Here is a 22609-nt window from a genome sequence, read left to right as displayed (position 1 = left end):
AGAGAGGCAGAGAGGCAGAGAGGCAGAGAGGCAGAGAGGCAGAGAGGCAGAGAGGCAGAGAGGCAGAGAGGCAGAGAGGCAGAGAGGCAGAGAACGAGAACGAGAACGTTTCTTACTGGCCTGGAAGTAAGCTAGGCTGGCTGGATAATGAACCTCAGAGCTCCACCCTTCCTCAGGGCTAGGATTACAAGCATGAGCAAGCATGTTTAGCTTTTTATGTGGACCCTGGGGTTCAAATTCAAGTCCTCGAGTTTATAAGGCAGGTGCCTTACCTGAGCCATCTCCCCAGCCCAGGCCTGTGGGACTTCTAGAAACTTCTGTTGCACATTGTTCCAAATCCTGTGTTGGTTTTTGTTTGTTTGTTTGTTTGTTTGCTTGCTTCTTTATTTTTTAACTATTTTAAATATTTATTTATTTATTTAATTGTACTATTTGTCATGCTCTCTTAAGTTCCTAAAGTTAATTAAGACCAGCATTGGTGTTGGGGGTCCACTTATAATTTGCTCATACAGCTGTCCTGGCCCTGATCCCACCCCCTACCCCTACCCCACTAAGATGACTTTAAACCTGAGATCCATGTGAACCCATGTGTTCTATCTGAACATTCCTTTAAGGCTGGGGAGATGGTTCCATTGGTAAAGTGATTGCCTGAGTTCGATCCCCAGAACTCACAGAAACAAACAAAAATAAAAATGGGGCATACTGGGGCCCACCTCAAATCCCAGCAGCACCAGGGAGGCTGAGACAGGAAGATCCCTGGGTTCCAGGTTTGTGAGAAACCCTGTCTCAATAAATATCACCTGATGCTGTCCTCTGTCATCCACAGGCATGTGCATCCATATACATATGCACCTGTGCACACATGAACAGCACATGAACAAAGTTTCCTGATAGCTTCTTTGTAAAGATTTATGTATTTTTATGTGTATGGGTGTTTCTCTTGCATGTGTGCCCATGCACTATGTGCATGCAGTACCCGAGGATACCAGAAGAGGGCAGCACAGATTCCCCTGGAACTGGATGGTTGTTGTCTGCCATATGGGTGCTGGGAACTGAGCCTGAATCTTCTGCAAGAATAACAAGCACTCTTAGCTGATGCTACATCTCTCCAGACCCTATCTTTTTTTAAAAAATTACTATTTATTTATATGTATATGTATTTGTCTGTGTGGGAATGGGTGTGCACATACAAGCATATTAATTGTAGAGACTAGAAGAGGGTTTCAGATCCCATGGGCTGGAGTTAGAAGTTGTTGTGAGCCATTATACTTGAGTCTGAACTCAGGTCCTCAGTAAGACCAGCTAATGCTCTTAACCACTGAGCTATCATTCCTAACATGTTCTTTTACGGGAGCAATGGAAGAGGGTGGGGGATGGAGGTCCAACTTCCCAGGACCCAGAAACAGGGCTCCCACCTAAGATACCCACTCTAGAGCTTTGTCCGTCATGCTCAAGTTAAGGGCTCACAGATTCAAGTGCTGACCCCCTACTTGGAAAGGATTGTGTGACCTCTATTAAAATCACAGCCAAGGGATGTTGTGGTGACTGGGTAGTGGTTCTCTCCCGGAAGGTTTCTGATGGGTGTGTTTCACCTCTTCCTACAGCTTCGTAATAATAAGGCCAAGGATGTCTGTCTGGACCAGGGGCCACTGGAAAACCACACAGCAATACTGTACCCATGCCACGGTTGGGGACCACAGGTAGGAACACATATCGGACCAGCAAGGGGGTAAAAGCACCTCTGGAAATGTCTATTGCTCCTTGTTCCAAACCCTTTTCCTTTTCCTTTTAGAACTTGTATGTTTTTCTGATTGTGTCACTAAAGAAGGTAACTTACTGTGAGAGGTTAATACTGATGGTAAGCTTGACAAGGTTTGGAATCACCAGAGACAACCCTCTGGGCATGTCTGTGAGGGAAATTCTAAAATGGATTAGTTGGGTTTGGAAGACACACAGATGGGCTGTGTCCTGGGTTCAATAAAAAGGAGACAGTGTGGGGAGCACCAACATCCATCTCTCTCTGTTTCTGACTGTGGATACAATGTGACCAGCTGTCTCAGGCTCCTGCCGCCATCATCTTCCCCATCAACATGGGCTTGAACCCTCAAACTTTGAGCTACAATAAATCCATCCATCCTCCCTCCTCCCTCCCTTCTTCCCTCCCTCCCTCTATCCATCCCTTCCTTTCTTCCTTCAGTTGCTTTTGTCAAATATTCCATACAGCAGTAATAAAAGTAAATAATATAGTCACATCTATACAAATGTCAAGAGGGACAATGTGCATGCTACATATTGAAAAGAAAATTAGGGTAAGCGTCAGAGTCATTTATCAACAGACAGAGCTGTACCTTATTGTGTCATTTTAACCTGAAATACCTACCTACAATCATGAAGAAACAACAGAGACCCTTTTTTAAAAATATGTATGGGTGTGTCTGTGTTTAGGTAGGAGCACCATGGGCATGCAGTACCCAGGGAGGCCAGAAGAGGGCATCCGATCCCTTGAAGTTGGGTTACAAGCAATTTTTTACTTGCGTAACAGAGTGAATTGAAGCTGGGTCTTCTATAAGAGTAGCAAGCACTCTTGCCTATTGTCTTTTTGAGGGTTTCTGTTGCTACAGTGAAACACCATGACCAAAAGAGCAAGTTGGGGACAAGGGAAGTTATTTAGCTTGTGCTTACACATCACTGTTCATCACCAAAGGAAGTAATGACAGGAACTCAAGCAGGGCAGGAACCTGGAGGCAGAGCTGGTGCAGAGGCCATGGAGGGATGCTGTTTCCTGGCTTGCTCAATTTGCTTTCTTATAAAACCCAGGACTGCCAGCCTAGGAATAGCACCACCCACAAAGGGCTGGGCCCTCCCCCATCAATAATTAATCAAATAATCAAAAAATGCCTTACTGTTAGATCTCATGGAGGGAGGCCTTTCCTCAACTGAGTTTCCTTCCTCTCTGGTGACTCTAGCTTGTGTCAAATTGACACCAAACCAACCAGCACACCTAAGCCCCACAGAGATACTTCTGAGAAACAATGTCCACCCTGAAAGCCCCGCATCACTTTGGTGGTTAAATACCAGTACAAGAACAGAGCCCTCACCAAGAAAGAAGAAAATGTTTTCAGGCTGTCTGAGAATGCAAGGCAGCCTGAAAGGGGGTAAAAACGGTTAACCAATAAGTAAATGGTTAACCAATAAGTAAACGGTTAACCAAAAAGTAAATGGTTAACCAATAATAAGTAAGAGCAGAGACAGAAGAAACCAATCTCCCTTGATAACTTGGCATGAGCAAGCTGTGTGTGTGTGTGTGTGTGTGTGTGTGTGTGTGCGCGTGTGCGTGTGTGTGCGTGTGCGTGTGTGTGCGTGTGTGTGAGTGTGTGTGTGTGAGTGTGTGTGTGCGTGTGAGTGCGTGTGTGTGCGTGTGTGTGCATGTGTGTGCGTGAGTGTGCGTGAGTGTGTATGTGTGTGTGTGTGAGTGTGTGTGTGAGTGTGTGTGTGTGTGAGTGTGTGTGTGTGTGTGTGTGAGTGTGTGTGTGTGTGTGTGTGTGCGCGTGCGTGCGTGCGTGTGCGTGTGTGTGTTTTCTAAGGGCTTAACAGAAGTTCCCTAATATAGGAAGGAAATATATCCCAAAAATCATTAGACAGACTTGGCATTCACAGACATAGTAAATATTCTGTCAGCCAGCAATCACAAAGGCAAGTTACAAACTAGGAAAGCATTTACCCTCCCTTCTTGAAGACCTAACCAGTCCATGCTAACATGATGTATTAGTTTCTTTTCTCACTGCTGTGGCAAAAACCTGACAAGCGATGTAAAGAGATAGACAGGACAGTCCCTAGGGCTTCCTAGTCAGCAAGTCTAGCCAAATCATTGAGTTCCAGGTTCAAAGAAACCCTAAAGGAAGAAGCCAGATGACAACCTCTGGCCTCACATATGCACGCACACATACACACACACACACATATCACATGTGCATACACACGTGCATGTGCATACACAAGTGCATGTGCATGCACACACGCATACACTCTAGCTCAAACACACATGAACACATAGAAAATGATAGAGGAAAAAGCTGGATAACAACCTCTGGCCTCACATGTGCACACACACACAAACTTGCACACACACATGGACACACACATACACACAATACAGACATACATACCTAGAACCCTTATCTAGCATGCTCAAAGACCTTAGTTTGATGCACAGCACTATAAAGATAAAACTTAAACTAAAAAGTAGTTTAAAGAAGGCCCAAGTAGACCCAGACATGGTGGCGTATACCTGTAATCCCAGCAGTCAGGAAACAGGATGTTGAGTTTGAGGCCAGCCTGGGTGAGCTACATAAGAAGAGCTTATAGACAATGTAACAAACAAACAAACTAAAGAATGGGAGCTGATGAGATGGCTTAAGTTAAGTGTACTTTTTGCTTTGGTTCCCAGCATCCATGTGTGGTGGCTCACAACTCTGGCTTCAAGGGATCTGTCGCCCTCTTCTGGCATCCATGGAAAACTACAGGCACATATGCACACAGCCCACCACCCCACAGACAATAAATAAAATAACTATTTGCGAATAAAACAAAAGACTACATCCAGGTAGAAATGAACACCCACACGCCTCCTCCCTCCCGAAGTAAGAGCTAAGGAGATGGGTTGCACATCACTTTTCTGATGGAAGCTGAGATCCTCACAGCCCCAGAGCCTCTGTCGGGTAATAACTAGAATTCATCTTTCATCTGCCCCACCAGTGGACATAAAATCCCTACCATTTACTTGATTTTGGAATGGCACCTGAGATCCTCATTGCTGTCACCACCCCTGATTTGAGGGTAAACTTCTCCTAACAGCACTGACTGCTTTCTCCGAGCTGACATTGAAAGCAGATCTTACAGTGTTTTCAGTTTCCACTGCACGCTCTGAGTGAGGGCTTGGCAAGGCTCTCCAGCCGCCAGCCAGGCGGTGCCTCTGCTCCCCATCAAAGCTTCCCTTTCCTTCCCAGTGCTGTGCCTTCTGATGGCGGAGTCCCCTCGCCCCACCAAGCACATTGGCATCCTTTTAAATTGCCCCATAACTACCATGGGCAGAGGCTGAATCATGCTTCCAGACCCAGGCAACTCCCTAAAGAAAAGATGGGTGTTCCACGGCCATTGTTAGCTTAATTAATGGACTCTGTGTTGTAATTTATTATCAAGCAGCAATTAAACAGAGATAAAAGAGGCACCGCGGAGGATAATTTCCTGTCTTGCAGCATGTGTTTATCAACAAGATGGAAGGAGTTCCTGGCCACTCAGAGCTGCCTGCTTGCGCTAAAGTGTCTGTGACAAGTTCATTAAGAGTCTTGTTTTTGTCTGATTAATAATTTGAATTAGGCAAAGATCTATTTTTTTTCTTGGGCCTAAGTTGTTTTTAGATTTTTTTTTTAAAACAAAATGTGTGTGTGTGTGTGTGTGTGTGTGTGTGTGTGTACATGTGTTGGTGACTGTGCATGCAAGTACCCCCAGAGATCAGAAGAGCACCTCAGGTCCCCTAGACCTGAAGTTACAGGTGATTGTGAGCTGTCTGATGTGGGTGCTGGGGACCAAGTGTGTGGGAGACATTTCAGATTCGAGTCATAGCAGTAGCCTACAGATCCCAGCCTTATGCCATGACTGAGCTAATGTCCAGCGTAGCCACAGGACAACCCAACAGAAGGACTAATTGACCATGAATTTGACTTTGTTTGCATCCTTCACGGTGTGTATGTCTGTGTGTGTGTGTCTGTGTGTGTGTTGCCTGTGGCTGCCATAGGTTAACTCTGGTGTCATTTCTCAGATGCTGTTCACCTTATTTTTGAGACAGGGTCTGTAACTGGCCCCGCCCGGATCTTGCTGGTAGGCTAGGCTACCTGTATATTGAGACCTGGGGATCCTCCTGGGGGTCCTTCTATCCCCACTTCCCCAACACTGGGATTCCAGGTATGCACCATCATACCTGGATACATATATATATATATATATATATATGTACATATACACGGTGTATATACATATACACACGTATATACATAGCAAGTCACTTAACAGCCAGAATTAACGCCCTCACTTATTTTTACATTGTGTGTGTGTGTGTGTGTGTGTGTCTGTGTGTCTGTGTGTCTGTGTATACACATGCACTCAGACACAGGGGTCAGGAGCACAACCTATAGGAACCTTTCTCTCTTCCATGTGGATTTCATGAATTGAACTCAAGTCCCAAGGCTTGGCAGCAAACACCTTCATCAGTTGAGTCCTCCTTCCAGCCCCTTAATCTGACTGAGTTGATGATAGAAATTCATCATGCTCAGGGCCAGGTACACCGCTGTCTCCTTTGCCTGTCCTCTCTGTTGGTGTGTATTCTTCTCTCTCTCTTCTCTTCTGAGACACTCACCGTCCTTCTCTCAGTTAATCTATCACCAGAACGGCACATGAGAACTGTTTTTTGCCGCCTAATTAAATGTAATCTGATCTTGGACTCCTTCTCCAATGGCTTCATCTTTGAAGCCATGTATCTTATAAACGCCTTGTCATTGTGATGCATTGTGCCAATAAGGTACTCACACCCCGATGAAATGACATGGCCCAGTGAGCAATTAGCTTAGGGAAAGCAGAAGCAGATGTGAGTGACAGGCAGGAGGCTGCCATCCAAATGCAATCCTGTGAGCGCTGAGGGGAGGAGACAGAGCCATGGAGAGCATGACGAGGGGAGCTCCCAAGAAAAGATGATTCTGACCAGATATTAGCCTTGGGATTCTAGGGATATGCCTCTACTATCTTGTAGATGTCCCTTTTACCTAGGATGTGACCACTCTATGCTTGCTTCATATTTAAAGATTTATTTTAATTTTTATTATGTATATGCACGTGGATCTATGCATGCGAGTGCAGATGCCTTTGGAGGCCAGAAGAGGGCGTTAGATTCCCCTGAAGCAGACTGGCAGTTGTGAGCCACCTGACATGAGTTCTGGGGAGCAAGCTCAGATCCTCAGGTCTTCTACAAGAACAAGAACCATATTCCCAGCCCTGTTCTATTATTATTATTACTATTATTATTGTTATTATTTTACATTCCAGCCACTGCACACCCCCTTCTCCCCTCCCACAGTTCCTCATCCCAATACTCCTCTTCCTTGTCTCCAAGATGGTGCACCCCCCAGGCCCCCCCCTTCCTTGGGGCCTCAAGTCTCTTCAGGATTAGGTGCATCTTCTCCCACTGAGGCCAGACCAGTCGGTCCTCTGCTACATATGTGCGTAGGGGCCATGTGCGTGGGAGGTCACTTCTCCGTACTCTCCAGCCTGTGTATGCTTCTGGTTGGTCTCTAGGAGCTCCCTGGGGTCTGGGTTAGTTGAGACTTCTGCTCTTCCTATGGGGTCACCCTTCCCTTCAGCTTCTTTAATCCTTCCCCTAATTCAACCATAGGGTTCAGCCCAATGGTTGGATGTAAGTATCTGTGTGTCTCAGTCAGCTTGAGCTTCATTTTTTAATCAAGTCATCTCTGTTTTTATATAATTGCACCTTGAAAATTTTTTTAAATAAAATTTAGTTGTGTGTGCGTGTGTGTGTGTGTGTGTGTTATTTGTATTCCTGTGTATAAAGGAACACTTATGAGTGGAGGGTGTGTGGGCATGTGTGTGGATGCAGGTGGAGGTCAGGGATCAACCTTAAGTGTTGTCTGTCCTGTGTTTTGGGGAGTGGGGTTACTCACTGGCCTGGAACACCCTAACTAGGCTAGGATGACTGGACAGTGAGCCCCAGGGATCCGCCTAACCCTGCCTCCCAGCTCTGAGATTCCAAGTGTATACCACCATGACTGGCTTTTGTACGTGGATTCTGGGAATCAACTCAGGTCTTTGTGCTTACAAAGCCAGGAAATTACCAATGGAACCACCTCCTCAGCTCCAAAAAGCATCCTTTACGATATATAATGCAATGTTTTTGTTTTTAAACAGGGTCACTATGTTGCCCAGGCTGCCCTTAAACTCCTGAGCTCAAAGATTAGTTCCCTTTCTGGTTACTGTAACTGAATGGCAAACAGAAGTAACTCAAAGAAGGAAAGTAGGTTCAGGGTTCCGGGTCCTGGAGGCCTAGAAGGCATGGCAGTGGGGAGAGTGGCTTTCAGCTGTGCCGTTGTAGTGAGGTGTGTGGGATGTCTGCTTCTATCACAGCAGCAGACAGGAAAAATCACGTGGGTCTTGGGGATCAAACCCAGATCATCTGGCTTGGCACCGTGGGCTCCCACCCATGGAGCCAGTTAGCTCTCCTATGCAATATTTTAAAATATTTATCTTTGTATTTTATGCATAGAAGTGCTCTGCCTCAATTAGGCCTGCATGCCACAAGAGTGCATCGGATCCCATTACACATGTTTGTAAGCCACCACATGGGAGCTGGGAACCAAACTGGAGACTTCTGGAAGAGCAACAATTGCTCTTAACTGCTAAGCCATTGATCCAGCCTCCTTTATTCACTATCTTAAAAGTCCTCCACCTACCTGGCTACACATAGCCATTAAGAGCTCGTTTGTGTGAGTGATGCTTGGGCCTTTGACTGCTGTTCATTACTTTGGGAGCTCTGACTCCTGGGTCCAAGTGCCTTAGTGAGAATCTCTTATCCATCTTTCACAGAGACCCCGGTGAAAGGCAAGGTTATACTCTTGGGGCGTGCAGACAGTCTGGACTTCATGCTCTTTTTTTGGTCTATGGTTCACCATCTCTTCCCTACCTACTTCCAATCCCCAATTCCAATCTTCAGTTTACCTTTTCTTTTGACATTAGGCCTCACCAAGTTGCCCAGGCTATAGCCTTGAAATCATTCATTATGCCCTTAGCTTATCTTATACTTGCTATCTACCTGCCTCGGACTCCTGAGTTCGTAGGACCCCAGGCCTGGGTCACCAAGCCCATACAGGTGCAAGGATAATTTTCAAAGACTTTCCTCATTTGAAATTGAAAGGATCTCGTATGAGGCTATGCCAGTGCCTGGCAAATACAGAAGTGGATGCTCACAGTCATCTATAAGATGGAACATAGGGCCCCCAATGGAGAAGCTAGAGAAAGCACCCAAGGAGCTGAAGGGATCTGCAACCCTATAAGTGGAACAACAATGTGAACTAACCAGTACCCCCAGAGCTTGTGTCTCTAGCTGGCCATCCCTAGTCGGCCATCACTGGGAAGAGAGACCCCTTGGTATTACAAACTTTATATGCCCCAGTACAGGGGAATGCCAGGGCCAAGAAGTGAAAGTGGGTGGGTAGGGGAGCAGGGCGGCGGGGGGGGGGGGGGGTATAGAGAACTTTCAGGATAGCATTTGAAATGTATATAAAGAAAATATCTAATAATAATAAAAAAAAAGAAATTGAAAGGATCGAGTTCACAGTAAGCCAGGGTGGGTCCTAAAATGGTTGATGCTACTCATTGGAGCCAATGGGTTCCCACCAGAGGAAGACAAAGAAAGAGGAGGGTAGCAGCCACCTGTAATCCCAGCACTCTGGACACAATGACAGAGATCCCCGAGGACAAAGGTGACTAGCTCAACTAACCAAATCAGTAAGCTCTGGGTTCAAGTCGGAGACCCTGCTTCGTAAACGAAGTGGAAAGCAACTGAAGCTGACTCCCGATGTTAATCTCTGGTCTCTATATACATGTACACAATAGATGCGCGAGTGCACACACACACACACACACACACACACACACACAAACACGAATACACCCATACACATGAAAAATGAAAACCAGAGACACACAGTGGGTTTGAAGAAGTAAAAATAGAGATGAAGAAGAAAGGAAGCTCATAGGAGCAGACTAGGGACTCTAACATCTATGAAGATAATAAAATAAAAAAATGTAAGCTACATTAAAATGAAAAGGTCTGGTGAAACAGAAACAAGGTTCTGGTTCTCCAATGGTGTGTACACTGTTGTTTTTTATGCTAATTCCATATGTAAATGGTGGTCAGTGTAGAAGGTTCCTATGCACTGCTAGCCTGCCACTTCCTTTGCCTGGCTGGCTTCCTGTAACCACGGGCTTTTCTACCCAGCATCTTTGTTCCCTGAAATAACAACTCTGAGATATATGAATAAGTGTCTGGGCCAATAGCTTTGGCTCATTTCTGGTAGCTCGTAACCCCATTATCCCGATTAAACTAATCTAAGTCTTGCCATGTGGTTACTTACCTTTCCTCCGGTTCATGAGTTTGTCTCCATCAACCTTAGGGGTGAATCTCCCCTGCACCTAACTATCCCAGAGTCCCCCACCCCTACCCCTGCTCTCCCGTACATCCCACCTTCTGATCTTGCCTCAGTTTCATTGGCCATAGGCTTTTTATTGACAGGTGACACTTCCACACAGTGCATAAGAGATTCTCTCTGCAGGTTCCCTACATGCACAGAACATCTCAGGACAGGCTAGAGGGATGTCTCAGTGGTCAAGAGTGTCCTTGCTGCTCTCGCAGAGGATCCAAACCCAGTTCCTAGTGCCCATGTCAGGTAATACACAACTGCTTACAACTCCAGCTCCAGGGGAATCCAATGTCCTACTCTGACCTCTGTGGGCACTACACTCAGATGCACATAGACATGCACATAGGTTAAATATAAGTTAGGTGTTCAGAAAAAGGATGGGGCAGGAGAAAAACTTTTCTATATTCAGAGAAGTCACAATCACAAAAAGCCATTCTTATATGTCTCAGTTGAGCATGAAGCTAAGACATCAACTGAAGAAACAGGCTGAAATCAACACACACACACACACACACACACACACACACACACACACACACATCTCCTGAACAGAAGGTACACAAACTCCATTCTTCACTGAGCCTGGCTTTCCATGCTGACTGTGCCTGATTTTAAAGTGACGAGAGAGCCCCTTAATGGTAAAGGCTTTGCGAGCCATGTTTTTATTGGCGATTTAATGGATTTTTCAATGCGTCCCAGAGTCATTTCGCAATTATTGTCAGGTTTTTGTTTATCTGGCTGTAACCTGAATATTTCAATTCTCCCTCAAGGCTGTTAAATCTGGGTTAATAGTCGTGAGTCTCTCTTAGATCATCTCAACTAGAAAATGCTTTTCTCTTCTAAATGAGAATTAATGGTATTCGGTGGGCAGAGGTTTTATGTTTCCTCGTGCACTTGGGTTGTAGATAATAGGGTTCATTTCTTCTCTTGGACCCAGCAGGCAAATCTAGAGTGACCCTACCCCATTTAAAGGTATTTAGCCATCGCTGGCTCTTTATAATACACTTTTCTTGATCCCCGTGGCTTTCAAAAATGTGTGAGATGCTGTTAGCCTAAAAACCACCAGGGCTGGGGAGATGATGTGGTCAATAAGTGCTCGGCAGGCAGGGATGAGGGCTCAGAACACATGCAAAAAGAAAGGTATGGTGGTTCACCTCTGAGTCAGCACTGTCAAGGTGGAGACAGGGAGATTCCCCGGGGCTCCTTGGCCAGTCAACCTTGCCTCTTTAATGACTTCTGGGAAACTGAGAATCCAATCTCAAAATGTAAGGTGCAAGGCCCCTGAAGAATGACACCCAGTTGGCATGTGCCCCCCCCCACACACACACATGCCCACACGCCTGCACACGCGCACACGCATGTGCACCTACACACAAATGTGCACCCACATGTGCACACGCGCACACAGACCATATCTGCTTTATGTTTGTGGCTTGACTAGAAAAATGAACAAGCATAGAAAGGGAGAGAGAATGGCTTACAGTGTCTGCCAAATGAAGAAAGGGAAGCCGAGACCAGAGGAATTGAGTAAAGGTGTGTAGAGGCAGATTTCAGTGAGTTAGCAGAGACCATCTAAACCAAATGGAAATAAAGGCATCCAGGGCCCAGGCCAGGGGCAGGAGACTGTGGGATGGTGGTTATGGGAGAGATGCTGTTCCAAGAGTCTCAGAAGATGACTCTAAAGCTGGTGGAAACTCAGGCACATGTGGGATGTGAGGCTGCCTTGGGTGTGGTCAGCAAGCACCTAGCCTTCAGAAAGCAATCGCTAAGAATCACGCAGAGCCCATAGTTTAGTGTGACCATGAAATCTCAGGTGGCTGACTTTGGTCAGAGAAGTGTCTGAATGACAACTCTGCACAAATGATAAAGATTTAGACAGAGGGATGCTGAGAGAGAGAGCGAGAGGGAGGGAGGGAGGAACAGAGAGCGAGAGAGGGGGAGAGGGAGAGCGAGAGAGAACAAATATGAATATGAATCACCATTACGCCAAACCTGAAAACCTAAGTTAGTTCCTGGGACCCACAAAGTGGAAGAAGGGAACGAATACCCTCAAGTTGACCTCTGACTTCTATTCTTGCCCCCCCCGACACACACACACAATTAAATGCAATGTTAGATAAATAAACAACAAGAACAATACTATCTGTGACAGCATCAAGAAAGTTAAAATACTTGGGAATAATTTCAACCAAAGGCATACATTGCCTGTCCACTGAAAAGTATGAAACATCATAGAAAGGCATTCCAGACTGGGAACAGGGGAATTTGGTGGGCATGGAATAAACTGAACACTCCCCTGGCACAGTAAAATACTGTCATAATTCTAATGTGTGTGTGTGTGTGTGTGTGTGTGTGTGTGTGTGTGTGTGCTTTCTAGAATTGATTTGAATACACAGGAGATGCAGCATATGTCAAAGAATGTTGACTGCAAGGAATTAAACTGAAAACATACTCCAGTTCTAAAACCCATTCCACAGCTACAGTAATCCCATTCTGTATGGGGCAGGGAGGTGGGCCAGAGAGTTAAGGAGCTCACTGTGCAAATGTGATGTCCAGAGTTCTGATCCCCACATACATGCCATATGGGCATGGTGACACCTTTGTAATTCCAGCCTCAGGTGTCATTAAGGCAGGCATGCTATCAAGATTAGCTACATCTAACTTTGACTGACAGACCCTGTCTCAGTGATTAAGATGAACTGCAATCAAGAAAGAATCCTAGTATTGACATCAGTCCTCCACTTGTGGGTAGATGCCTGCAAGCACATTTTACACAAGCAAAACATTTACACACACACACACACACAGAGGGGCAGGGGGCTGTATTACACACACACATAAGGGAGGGGCTGTACAATATGACAATGGAAGGAAAGGACCCAGAGATCAGTGGAATAGCATTAAAAAGCCCCTAAATAATTTGTCACATTCACAGCCAACTGATTTCTGACAAGGGTGACATGAGAGTCTTTTCAACAAATGATGCTGAGACAACTAGATACCTACATGAAAAAGGATGGATTCGGACACGTCCCTTAGATCATCTAGAAAAAGAGCTCAAAATGGATCAAAGACACAACTAAATATAAGAGCAAAAACCATGAAAGTCAGAAAACACAGGGGGTGGGGGATGCTCCTGACCTTGGCGCTGGCAATGATGGTTTCTCAGATACATCAAAAGTGCCAACAAACGAAGAGAAAAACCAGATCATTATCAAAATTAAAGATGCTTTGTGCTTCAAAGGACACTGTCAATGCCGTGAAACACTCACAGGATAGAGCAAAGTATACGGCCACCATCTGAGAAGGGTCCAGTGTCCATATGTGTAAGGAATTTTTCACATCTCACAGAAGAAAGGGAGAGGGGAGAAGGAGTGAGAAACCAAGAAAAATGGAGGGGAGGAAGAGAGAGAGGGAGGGAGGGGAGGGGAAAGAGAAGGAAGGAACGAGAGAGAGACAGGAGACCCTGTAAAAAGGTTCAGTGGATAAAGGTGCTTGCTCTCAAGTCAGCTTAATTCTGTTCAATCCCATTTCTCACATTTGGTAGGAAAGAACTTACGCCTGCAAGTTGTCCTTTGACCTTTATTGCCCTGTGCATGCATGCATGCATGTGCGTGTGTGTGTGTGCGCNCACACACACACACACAGAGAGAGAGAGAGAGAGAGAGAGAGAGAGAGAGAGAGAGAGAGAGGAGAGGAGAGATCAACTCACTTTTTAAAACAGGCAAAGGTCCTAAGTGAATGTGTCCCCTAAAGAAAACATTTGCCAGGCGGAGGTAGTGCGCGCCTTTGATCCCAACACTTGGGAGGCAGAGGCAGGTGGATTTCTGAGTTCGAGGCCAGCCTGGTCTACAGAGTGAGTTCCAGGACAGACAGGGCTACACAGAGAAACCCTGTCTCAAAAAACAAAACAAACAAACAAACAAACAAACAAAAAGAAGAAAACATTCAATATGCTCTTTAACACCATTATCAGAGAAATGCACATCAAAACCACAATGGCCAATTCTCACTCTCTAGGATAGCTAAAATAAAAATCAGAGCAAGCAATCACAAGGTTTGGCCAGAATTCAGGAACTTTGTATGCCAGTTTCTTACAGCAAGTGTAAACTGGTGCAGTTGCTTTGGAAGACGATTTGACAGTTACTGAGGGAGTCACACACAGAGGTACCATAGGACTGCAAATGAGCCGTTCCAACAGGAGGTATGCACTGGAAAAAAAGGGGGAAGCTCTATGGCTTGTGTCCTACTGGGGAGACGTGAGCAGACTCTATACTCACCCCAGGTAAGGCTCTGACAGCAGATCGAAGAAACACTTGCATCCAAGCTTGGCTCAGTGAAGCAATGAGGCTTTGGGGGTTACTGACAGTTGCAGGGGTGTGGATACTTGCAGGAGCAAGGCTGATGCACACTCGGCTGCTTCTGTAATGATGCATGAAATCTCCCTGCACAACTTACAGGCAGCTCAGCTGGTCAGAGTCGTCTTTCTACATCATCTGTCACTCTTCATATGATTCCCCTACTCATTAGGAAATCTCGTATGTTTCAGGAACTTCCTGGGACTTTTGGTTTTACTTCCTGCATCTTAAGGAGCCTCTCCTTGAGGGAAAGAATGTTTTAAATTTGGAGGAAATTGTTACACAACATACACACACACACAGGCACACACACACACAAAGGCACACACACACACACACACACACAATGACTTTCCATGGCAGTGTGATTCACAATGCTCCAAAGTAGAAACATGGAAACAACCCATACCCTACTATGTGGAAAATGAAGCCAAAGAAATGTTGTTTAATCGCACCAGAGAAAAGAGGAACCAAAGCGCATGAACCCACATGCATCCAAAACCAAAAGAGGAGATAAGTAGCAGCTGGGACAATTAGAGAAGACAGGGAGGAAGAGACTGAATCACAGAGAAGGCGTGGCTTGGAAAGTTGAAGCCAGAACACTCTGGAGGTGGGCAGATGAGTATCCTGTCTGAGCAAGGGAATATCTGGACCAATGCCTTGAAGGCAGGAGACCAGAACATGAGGAATGTGGAGAAGAAATTACAGTTGGCAGACTTCACCAAGCTAGCTCCTGACCCAGACCCAGAACAAAATGGGAGCAGGCCCTGGGTTCACTACTCTGCTATCTTGCAACAGAAGAGTGGGCATGAGATCTGTTGGTTCGATGGCATCAGTTACTTTCCTCATCTCTGTCACAGACATACCAGACATTAAGACCTTAACAGAAGAGGATCTGCTCTGACTCTGGGTTTCAGGGCCCTGGGCTACCATTATGGGGCAAGCATAGAGAAGAACTCACTTCCTAGCAGAGGGCATGTGTGAAGGCTCTCTACCTCATGACTGACTCTGACCAAGCATGAGATAAGAAACAGCCAGCGATATCAGAGCTGCAAAGATGTCCCCCACTGACCTACTTGAAAGGGACAGTATCAGCACAAGACACCCCGAGACTAAGTTTTCAACACAAAGGAAATTTGCTTGTCCAGAGGGACAAAGGGTAGGGTATAAGAAACAAGACAAGAGATAGACGATGGGGGAGAAGAGAAAGGGGGCAAGGGAGAAGTGAACAGGATATTTGCTGGGAGGGACAAAAGACTGCCCCTGGATAGAGAGGAGACAGACCTGCTCCTTAGGCAAATGGCGGTTTATAAAAGTAAATAGGGAATCCCCATGTTAGGGTGAGGGACTTAATTTTGATTGGACAGGTTAATTAAGAGTAGCCAAAAGGGAGCTTTTGATTGCTGGATGTTAATACTTTGAAAGTTGGGCCTTGGTGGTCAGCCTCAGGAGGAGGAAGGTAGCCAAATAAAGGAATAGACTCTAGTGGCAAACTTTAAGAATATAATCTAGGGGGCTGGAGAGATGGCTCAGTGGTTGGGAGCACTGACTGCTCTTTCAGAGGTCCTGAGTTCAATTCCCAGCAACCACATGGTGTCTCACAACCATCTATAGGGGATCTGATGTCCTCTTCAGAGGTATCTATAGACAGCAACAGTGTACACACACACACACACACACACACACACACACACACACACACATCTAATGGTTTTTAGCAAGGGGAATGCTTGCCAGAGTCATGTTTGCTATGCTTGGGCCTGCTAGAGACCCTTCACTACTTGCTTCCTCTCACAATGTCCTACCTCCTAAAGGTTGATAGCCTCCAAAAATGGTGTCACCAATGGGAGACCAAAAAAGTAAAATGTGAGCCTGTGAGAATCATTTCACTCAATCCACAGCATCCATCATCTTTCATATCACAGGAACCTTCACAAAAGAATCTGGGTACCAGCCCATGAACCCAGCAGAATTTCTTTATATAGATGTGAAACTCCCACCAAGAGCTCATCTGTCCTACTTAGCTGCTGTGGTGGTTTGAATAGGAATGGCCCTCACAGACTCATATGTCTAAAGGCTTGGCTCATGGAGAGTGGCACTATTAAGAGGTATGGCCTTGTTGGAGAAAGTGTGTCACCACGGTGGAGGTGGACTTTGAAGTCTTCTATGCTCAAGCTAGGCCTAGGGTTGTATACAGTCTCCTGCTGCATGCAGATCAAGATGTAGAACTCTCAGGTCCTTCTCTAGCAATATGTCTGCCTGCATGCCTCCATGCTTCCCACCATGACAATAATGTAAGCCAGCCCCACTTAAACATTTTCCTTTGTAAGAGGTGCCATGATCATTGTGTCTCTTCATGGCAATAAAACCCTAAGACAGCTGTCAACTTGACACAGCCTAGAGTCACCTGAGAATGAAGTCTCAACTGAGAAATAGACCATATTACATTGGCTGGTAGATATGGCTGTGGGGGACTGTTAATGAATGCAGAAGAGACAAGCCGACTGTGGGCAACACCATTCCCTAGGCAGATGGCCCTGAGCTGTATGAGAAAGCTAGCTGACCATGAACCTCTGAGCAATCCAGTATTCAGCACTTCTCCATGGTTCCTCCTTCAAGTTCTTGCTTGTGTCCCTCCCCGACTTTCCTGTCCCAATGGGCTGTTCCCTCAAGTGTAGGATGAAATAACTTCTGTCTTCCTCTAAGTTGCTTTTGATCTGGTTTTAAAATCACAGCAACAGAAATAAAAGTAGAACACTACCCCTCCTTACCTGCCCACACGCTGGTGCCAACATAGTTTGGACTGGTATCTGATTTTTGCTGGTTTTAGTATAGAGGGCTTCATGGTTTTCATGCCCCAACAGGCCTCAGAACAGAACCTCTAACTCCAAGCAGCATTAAGCTCTGCTCTTTAAACATCTGGGTCACAGATATGCTCAGTTAATTAATGTTCTTAGCGCCGCTCATTTGCCTGCTGGATAATAGATTGATTCATAATTTCAATAAGCAGCTGTGTATATCTTTCCCTGGAACATAAAAGCAGCCTGCTGTCATTCATCAATTTGCATTTGGGTGAATTGAATCACTCAAGGCAGCGTTGTTTAGGGAGGGGAAGTCGGGGGGCTTCTGGGTTTCTTACCATTTTACCTCAAACAATTACTCTGATTTGGAACTAATTTGTGTATGGAGCACACATTCATGGCGTCTCTCAAGGACACTTAATAAGCTCACTATCACTTTTTCAAGGGGAGCAGGAAGGCTCCCTTTGGGAGATCAGAGAGAGCCAAGGGTTTCTGAGTAGCTTTCGCCAAGAGATGAGAAGCCCTCCAGAAAAATCTTATCACCAGAGGAGTCACTGCTGTGTCTCAGCAGTCTCCTCATGCAGTGGTTCCTTTGCCCATGCTGTGACAAAAATCACCCCACACAAAGCTCAAGGAGGAAAGGGCTTGCTGGGGCTCACAGCCTTAGGTAGAGTCATGGCGGCAAAGGTTCCGTGGCATAATGGCAGCTGGTTATGTGGACTCCGTGGCCAAGAAGCAGAGAGAAATGAGAGCTGGTGTTCAGTCCACTCTCCTTTTTAATGAGTCCAGAATCCTAGGCTGAGAATGGTGCCACCCACATTCCGGGATGGTCTTTTCACATCAGTTAACTCCCAGGAAAAAACCCTAATGGGCATGTCCAGAGGTTTGTGTCGTAGATGATTCAAGACCCCGTCAACTCGGTGATTGAAAGCAGTCACTGTATTCTGCTATTTTCTTGGTTGATTCCTAATCAGAACTTCCCAGGCTTTCTGGAAGATTCGGGGATTTTTTTAACAAGTCTACAGACACACCTCTTCTTTCTGTTTAGCTGCTTGAGTCACGGAAGCCTGACATCTGTGTACCTGTTATGTGCCAGCAAGCCAGCTAGATGTCTCCATGCCTCAGTTTCTTCACCTATAGAGTGGGAGCCCAACCCCTCCACATGGGATCCTTTTTAGGGAACATTTCATAGCTAAACCATAGTATGAGCCCAGACCATGAAACCATTTAGCTGACCCCTACAATCATTAGCAATAATAAGTGTACATTTTGTTATGCAGCACGCAGCACTTACTATTACAGAGATGCTGTTCCTGGGATGGACTCTGTCTTGAGAAAGATGTCAAGCCACACTATCTCTGTATCAATTAGCTAGTACTGCATAGCAATGATAGAATCTATTATCACTTGGTTATAAAATTACATTATTTATTTCTTATATAGTACTTATAACATAAAGTATACCTTAAATATATAACTAATATAACTAGTTGCCCAGACGGTTCTATTATCTGTACCAGTACCATGGCTTAGATAAGTAGTGTCCCCTGAAAATGAGTGTATGTTGAAAGCTTCGAGCTCTAACCTATGTTGAAAGGTGACTGGATAATGAGGGCTCTAGCCTAATCAACTGATCTATTGATGGAACCACAGGTTCATGCCATTGTAGGGAAGTGGTTTGAATTAGGATATAATCTTAGGTAGAGTGTCATTGCTGTGAAAGAAGGACACACGGCCAAAGTAACTCTTACAAGGAACAACATTTAGTTGGGGCTGGCTTACAGTTTCAGAGCTTCAGTCCATTATCATCATGGCGGGAAGCATGGCAGCGTGTAGGCAGACATGGTGCTGGAGACAGAGCTGAGAATTCTGCATCTTGATCCGAAGATAGCAGAAGGAGACTGTACCACACTGGATATAGCTTGACCTTATATATGAGACCTCAAAGCCCACCTCCTTAGTGACACACTTATTCCAACAAGGTCACATGTCCTAATATTACTACTCCCTAGGGGCCAAGCATACACATACACACACTATGAGGGCCATTGCTATTCAAATCACCACAGACTTGTGACTGTAAGATCATTTTCCTAGTCACCTCTTTCCTTCTTGGCTCGCTTGGAGATCATGAGGTAAGAGGTCTCCTCACTGGTGACAAACAACTAGTGTGGCTGCTGGCTTTGTCTGGATTCATTAGGCACCTTTTGTAAGTTCAAGGCCTGGCTGAGCTAGGGAGAGAGTTCAAGGACAGCTTAGAGAGATCCTGCATCCAAGTCAAAACCTGAAAAGAGGGCAGACAGCATAGCTCAATAGTGGAGTGTTTGCCTCGCATGTGTGAGACCCTGGATTCAATCTCCAGTACCAGGAAGGAAGGTGATAAAGGAAGGAGACTGGGGTCAGGGGGGAGGGGAATGGAAGGAAAGGAACAAGGGATGAAGGGAGGGAGGAAGCAAGGAAGGGAAGAAGGAAAAGAGAGAAAGAAAGAAAGAAAAAAGAAAGGAAGGAAGGAAAGAAGGAAAGAAAGGGAAAGGAAAGAGGAAAGGAAGGAGAGTAGGAAGACAGGAAGGAGGAAGAAATGGAAGAATAGAAGACATAGTGGAGGAATAATGGAGAGAGGTTGGGGGAGGGAACAGGAGGGAAATAAGAGGAGGAGGAGAAGGGAGTTGTGACATGGTGTATCTATGTCCAGGCCCAGCTAGCCCAGTGTTTTTCTAGAGCAGGCTGTCCTATGCATCAGACACTTGGAGACAGCTATGGAACCAACAGAAAGCTGAGGTAGGGCCAGGGACCTGAGCCACGGGGCCTTGTGGCCTCACTCTCTCCTCTCTTGCCACTCTCCCTCTCTACAGCTCGCCCGCTACACCAAGGAAGGCTTCCTGCACTTAGGTGCTCTGGGGACCACCACTCTCCTCCCTGATACCCGCTGCCTGGTGGATAACTCCAAGAGTCGGTTGCCGCAGCTCCTGGATTGTGACAAGGTCAAGAGCAGCTTGTACAAGCGTTGGAACTTCATCCAGGTGAGCTCTCAGGGGACAGGGCTGGGGAAGGAGCAAGTGCAGATGCTACTGGTCACAAGATGGCCACAGGAGGGCCGCAGGATGGTTGGTTGGTGTCCTTAAGACTCCCCTACAGTGCCAATGGGGAGCCAGGTCTCCCAGCCCTAAGCCAAGATCATGGACTCAATAATAGGAAGACTGGAGGAAGGATTTCAGAGACGTAGTCTGCCTGATTCCATTGCCAGTGTTGGGGCTGCTTAGGATAAGTCTGTAGATTCCTGAACACTACTAAGCACTCTTTGCCAGGATGGAGAAGGTCAGATTTCAAATAACCCCAGAAATTTCCATATGTGTACCTACTCCTGTGAATGCAGGTACACACATACATACATGTGGAGGTCAGAAGCAAACCCTCAGACACTAACTACCTTGTTGTGTGCACATGAATGTGGGGCTCATAGGGGCCACAAGGGGGCTTCAGAGCCTCTGGAACTGCAATTACACACTGTGGGAGCTGTGCAATGGGTGGGCTGGGAACTGAACTTAGAACCTCTGGGAAACCAGCAAGTGCTGTTAACAGCTGAGCCATGTCTCTACCTGCTCCATCCAGCTCCTACCTTGAGACAGAGCTCTCACTGGCTTGGAATTTGCCAAACAAGCTAGGCTAGCCAGCCAGTGAGCACCAGGGGTCCTTCTGTTTGCACATTACCATCCCCAGCTTTTTAATATAAGTGCTAGCAATCAAATACTCAGGTCTGCATGTTTAAATGGCAAGCACATGCATGTGTATGTGTGTGCACATGCATGCATGCACACACACACACACGTAGCAGTCAGAGGATAATTTGTGGGACTTAGTTTTCTCTTCCATCATACGGGTCCCATAGAATGGTGCTCAGGTCACCAGGCTTGGCAAGCTACATCACCATCCTGACCCCAGGAGACCTCAATTCTGCCCCAGTCACCACCCCTCAAACTGGGTGACCCCTCTTGGTCCCTTCCAATGTGGGAGCATGTGGGTGGGATTTGTTGTTCCCCCCACGAGAAGCCACAAATACAGGAGCTGTGGCAAAGTTTCTCTATCTGCCTCTCTCCTTGCTTCTTTCATTTCTTTCCTCCCAGAATGGAGCCATCATGAATAAGGGCACAGGGCGCTGCCTAGAGGTGGAGAACCGGGGCCTGGCCGGCATCGACCTAATTCTTCGAAGCTGTACGGGACAGAGATGGGCAATCAAGAATCCCATCAAGTAGATGAACAGAAGGAGGGCACATGGAGCCCAGACCCAGGGCAGGGCCTGGCCATCCTCAGAAGCAGCCACATGGTGGAGAGACAGCAGGCACCCGGAGGATGCTCTGTGGACCTCTCAGGGCTCCTCCAGAGCAGCCCTGGATAAAGATGTTATGTCCCCTCAGGCATTCTGCCTGTGTACTTTGAAGATCTTCCCCTTATTCTCATCTGGGGACCAGGGGCTACAACTTCTGGGTACTAATGGGTGAGGCTGCTCATATCTCTCCACGGTATCATCTCCCACCCCAGCATCAGCAGCTGGGTTCTAGCAGGGTCCCTCTCCTTCCTTCTCTCTCTCTCTCTCTCTCTCTCTCTCTCTCTCTCTCTCTCTCTCTCCTCTCCCTCTCTCTCTCTCCCTCTCTTCCTCCCTCTCTTCCTCCCTCTCTTCCTCCCTCCCTCCCTGTCTCCCCCTCTCTCCCTCTCTTCCTCCCTCCCTCTCTCCCTTCTTCCCTCCCTCTCCACTCTTTTCTCTCATCCTTTGCTGCAACTGCTTGTGTAACTCACCCTGGACCTCCAAGACATGGAGGACAATGAGGGCTTTAGCCACATCCTAGCTCCTCCCTCTTGGAGAAGGAAGCAGTAAGACCCCCTAAGACTCCATTTCTCCTTAAGACACTTTGACCCAGAGGCCTGTTTGTATGCCAAGGCAGCAGCCACTCAGACCTTCTCTGCAAGGTGACTTTGAGACAAGAGTTCTGGACTCCTCTGGATTGTTCTCGAGGTTCCCTGTCCCAGTCACCCGAAGTCCTAAATATGGACAGCATCAGCGCTTGAGCCTGTGTCTAGAGGGAGCTGGAAGTCAGCTGCTCATGCCGGATGCTCCTAACACCTGCCTAGTACAGCAGCTCTGCCTGCCAAGGACAAGGTGCCCTGGTTTCATGGAGCAGCAAGGGTCTTCCAT

At 46.4% G+C, this 22609-nt stretch overlaps 1 protein-coding gene across 2 annotated transcripts in view; it reads left to right on the top strand.

Moving 5' to 3' along the window:
• Galnt17 (polypeptide N-acetylgalactosaminyltransferase 17) overlaps positions 1-21971 on the top strand; it is a 429898-nt gene extending 407927 nt beyond the window's left edge. Inside the window, exons 5-7 of one of the 2 annotated variants that reach the window (XM_029477980.1) lie at positions 1605-1700; positions 20274-20441; positions 21543-21971. In XM_029477980.1, coding sequence (XP_029333840.1) covers positions 1605-1700; positions 20274-20441; positions 21543-21671 — 393 coding nt within the window. In that variant the 3' untranslated portion in view covers positions 21672-21971. The remainder of the gene's footprint in view (positions 1-1604; positions 1701-20273; positions 20442-21542) is intronic. The other variant, XM_021162564.2, reaches the window with a different exon arrangement.
• Positions 21972-22609: the final 638 nt, after the last annotated feature.

This window comes from Mus caroli, chromosome 5 (genome assembly GCF_900094665.2).
Source record: "Mus caroli chromosome 5, CAROLI_EIJ_v1.1, whole genome shotgun sequence".
Taxonomy (NCBI): Eukaryota; Metazoa; Chordata; class Mammalia; order Rodentia; family Muridae; genus Mus; species Mus caroli.
This window is presented reverse-complemented; position numbering and strand designations above follow the sequence as displayed.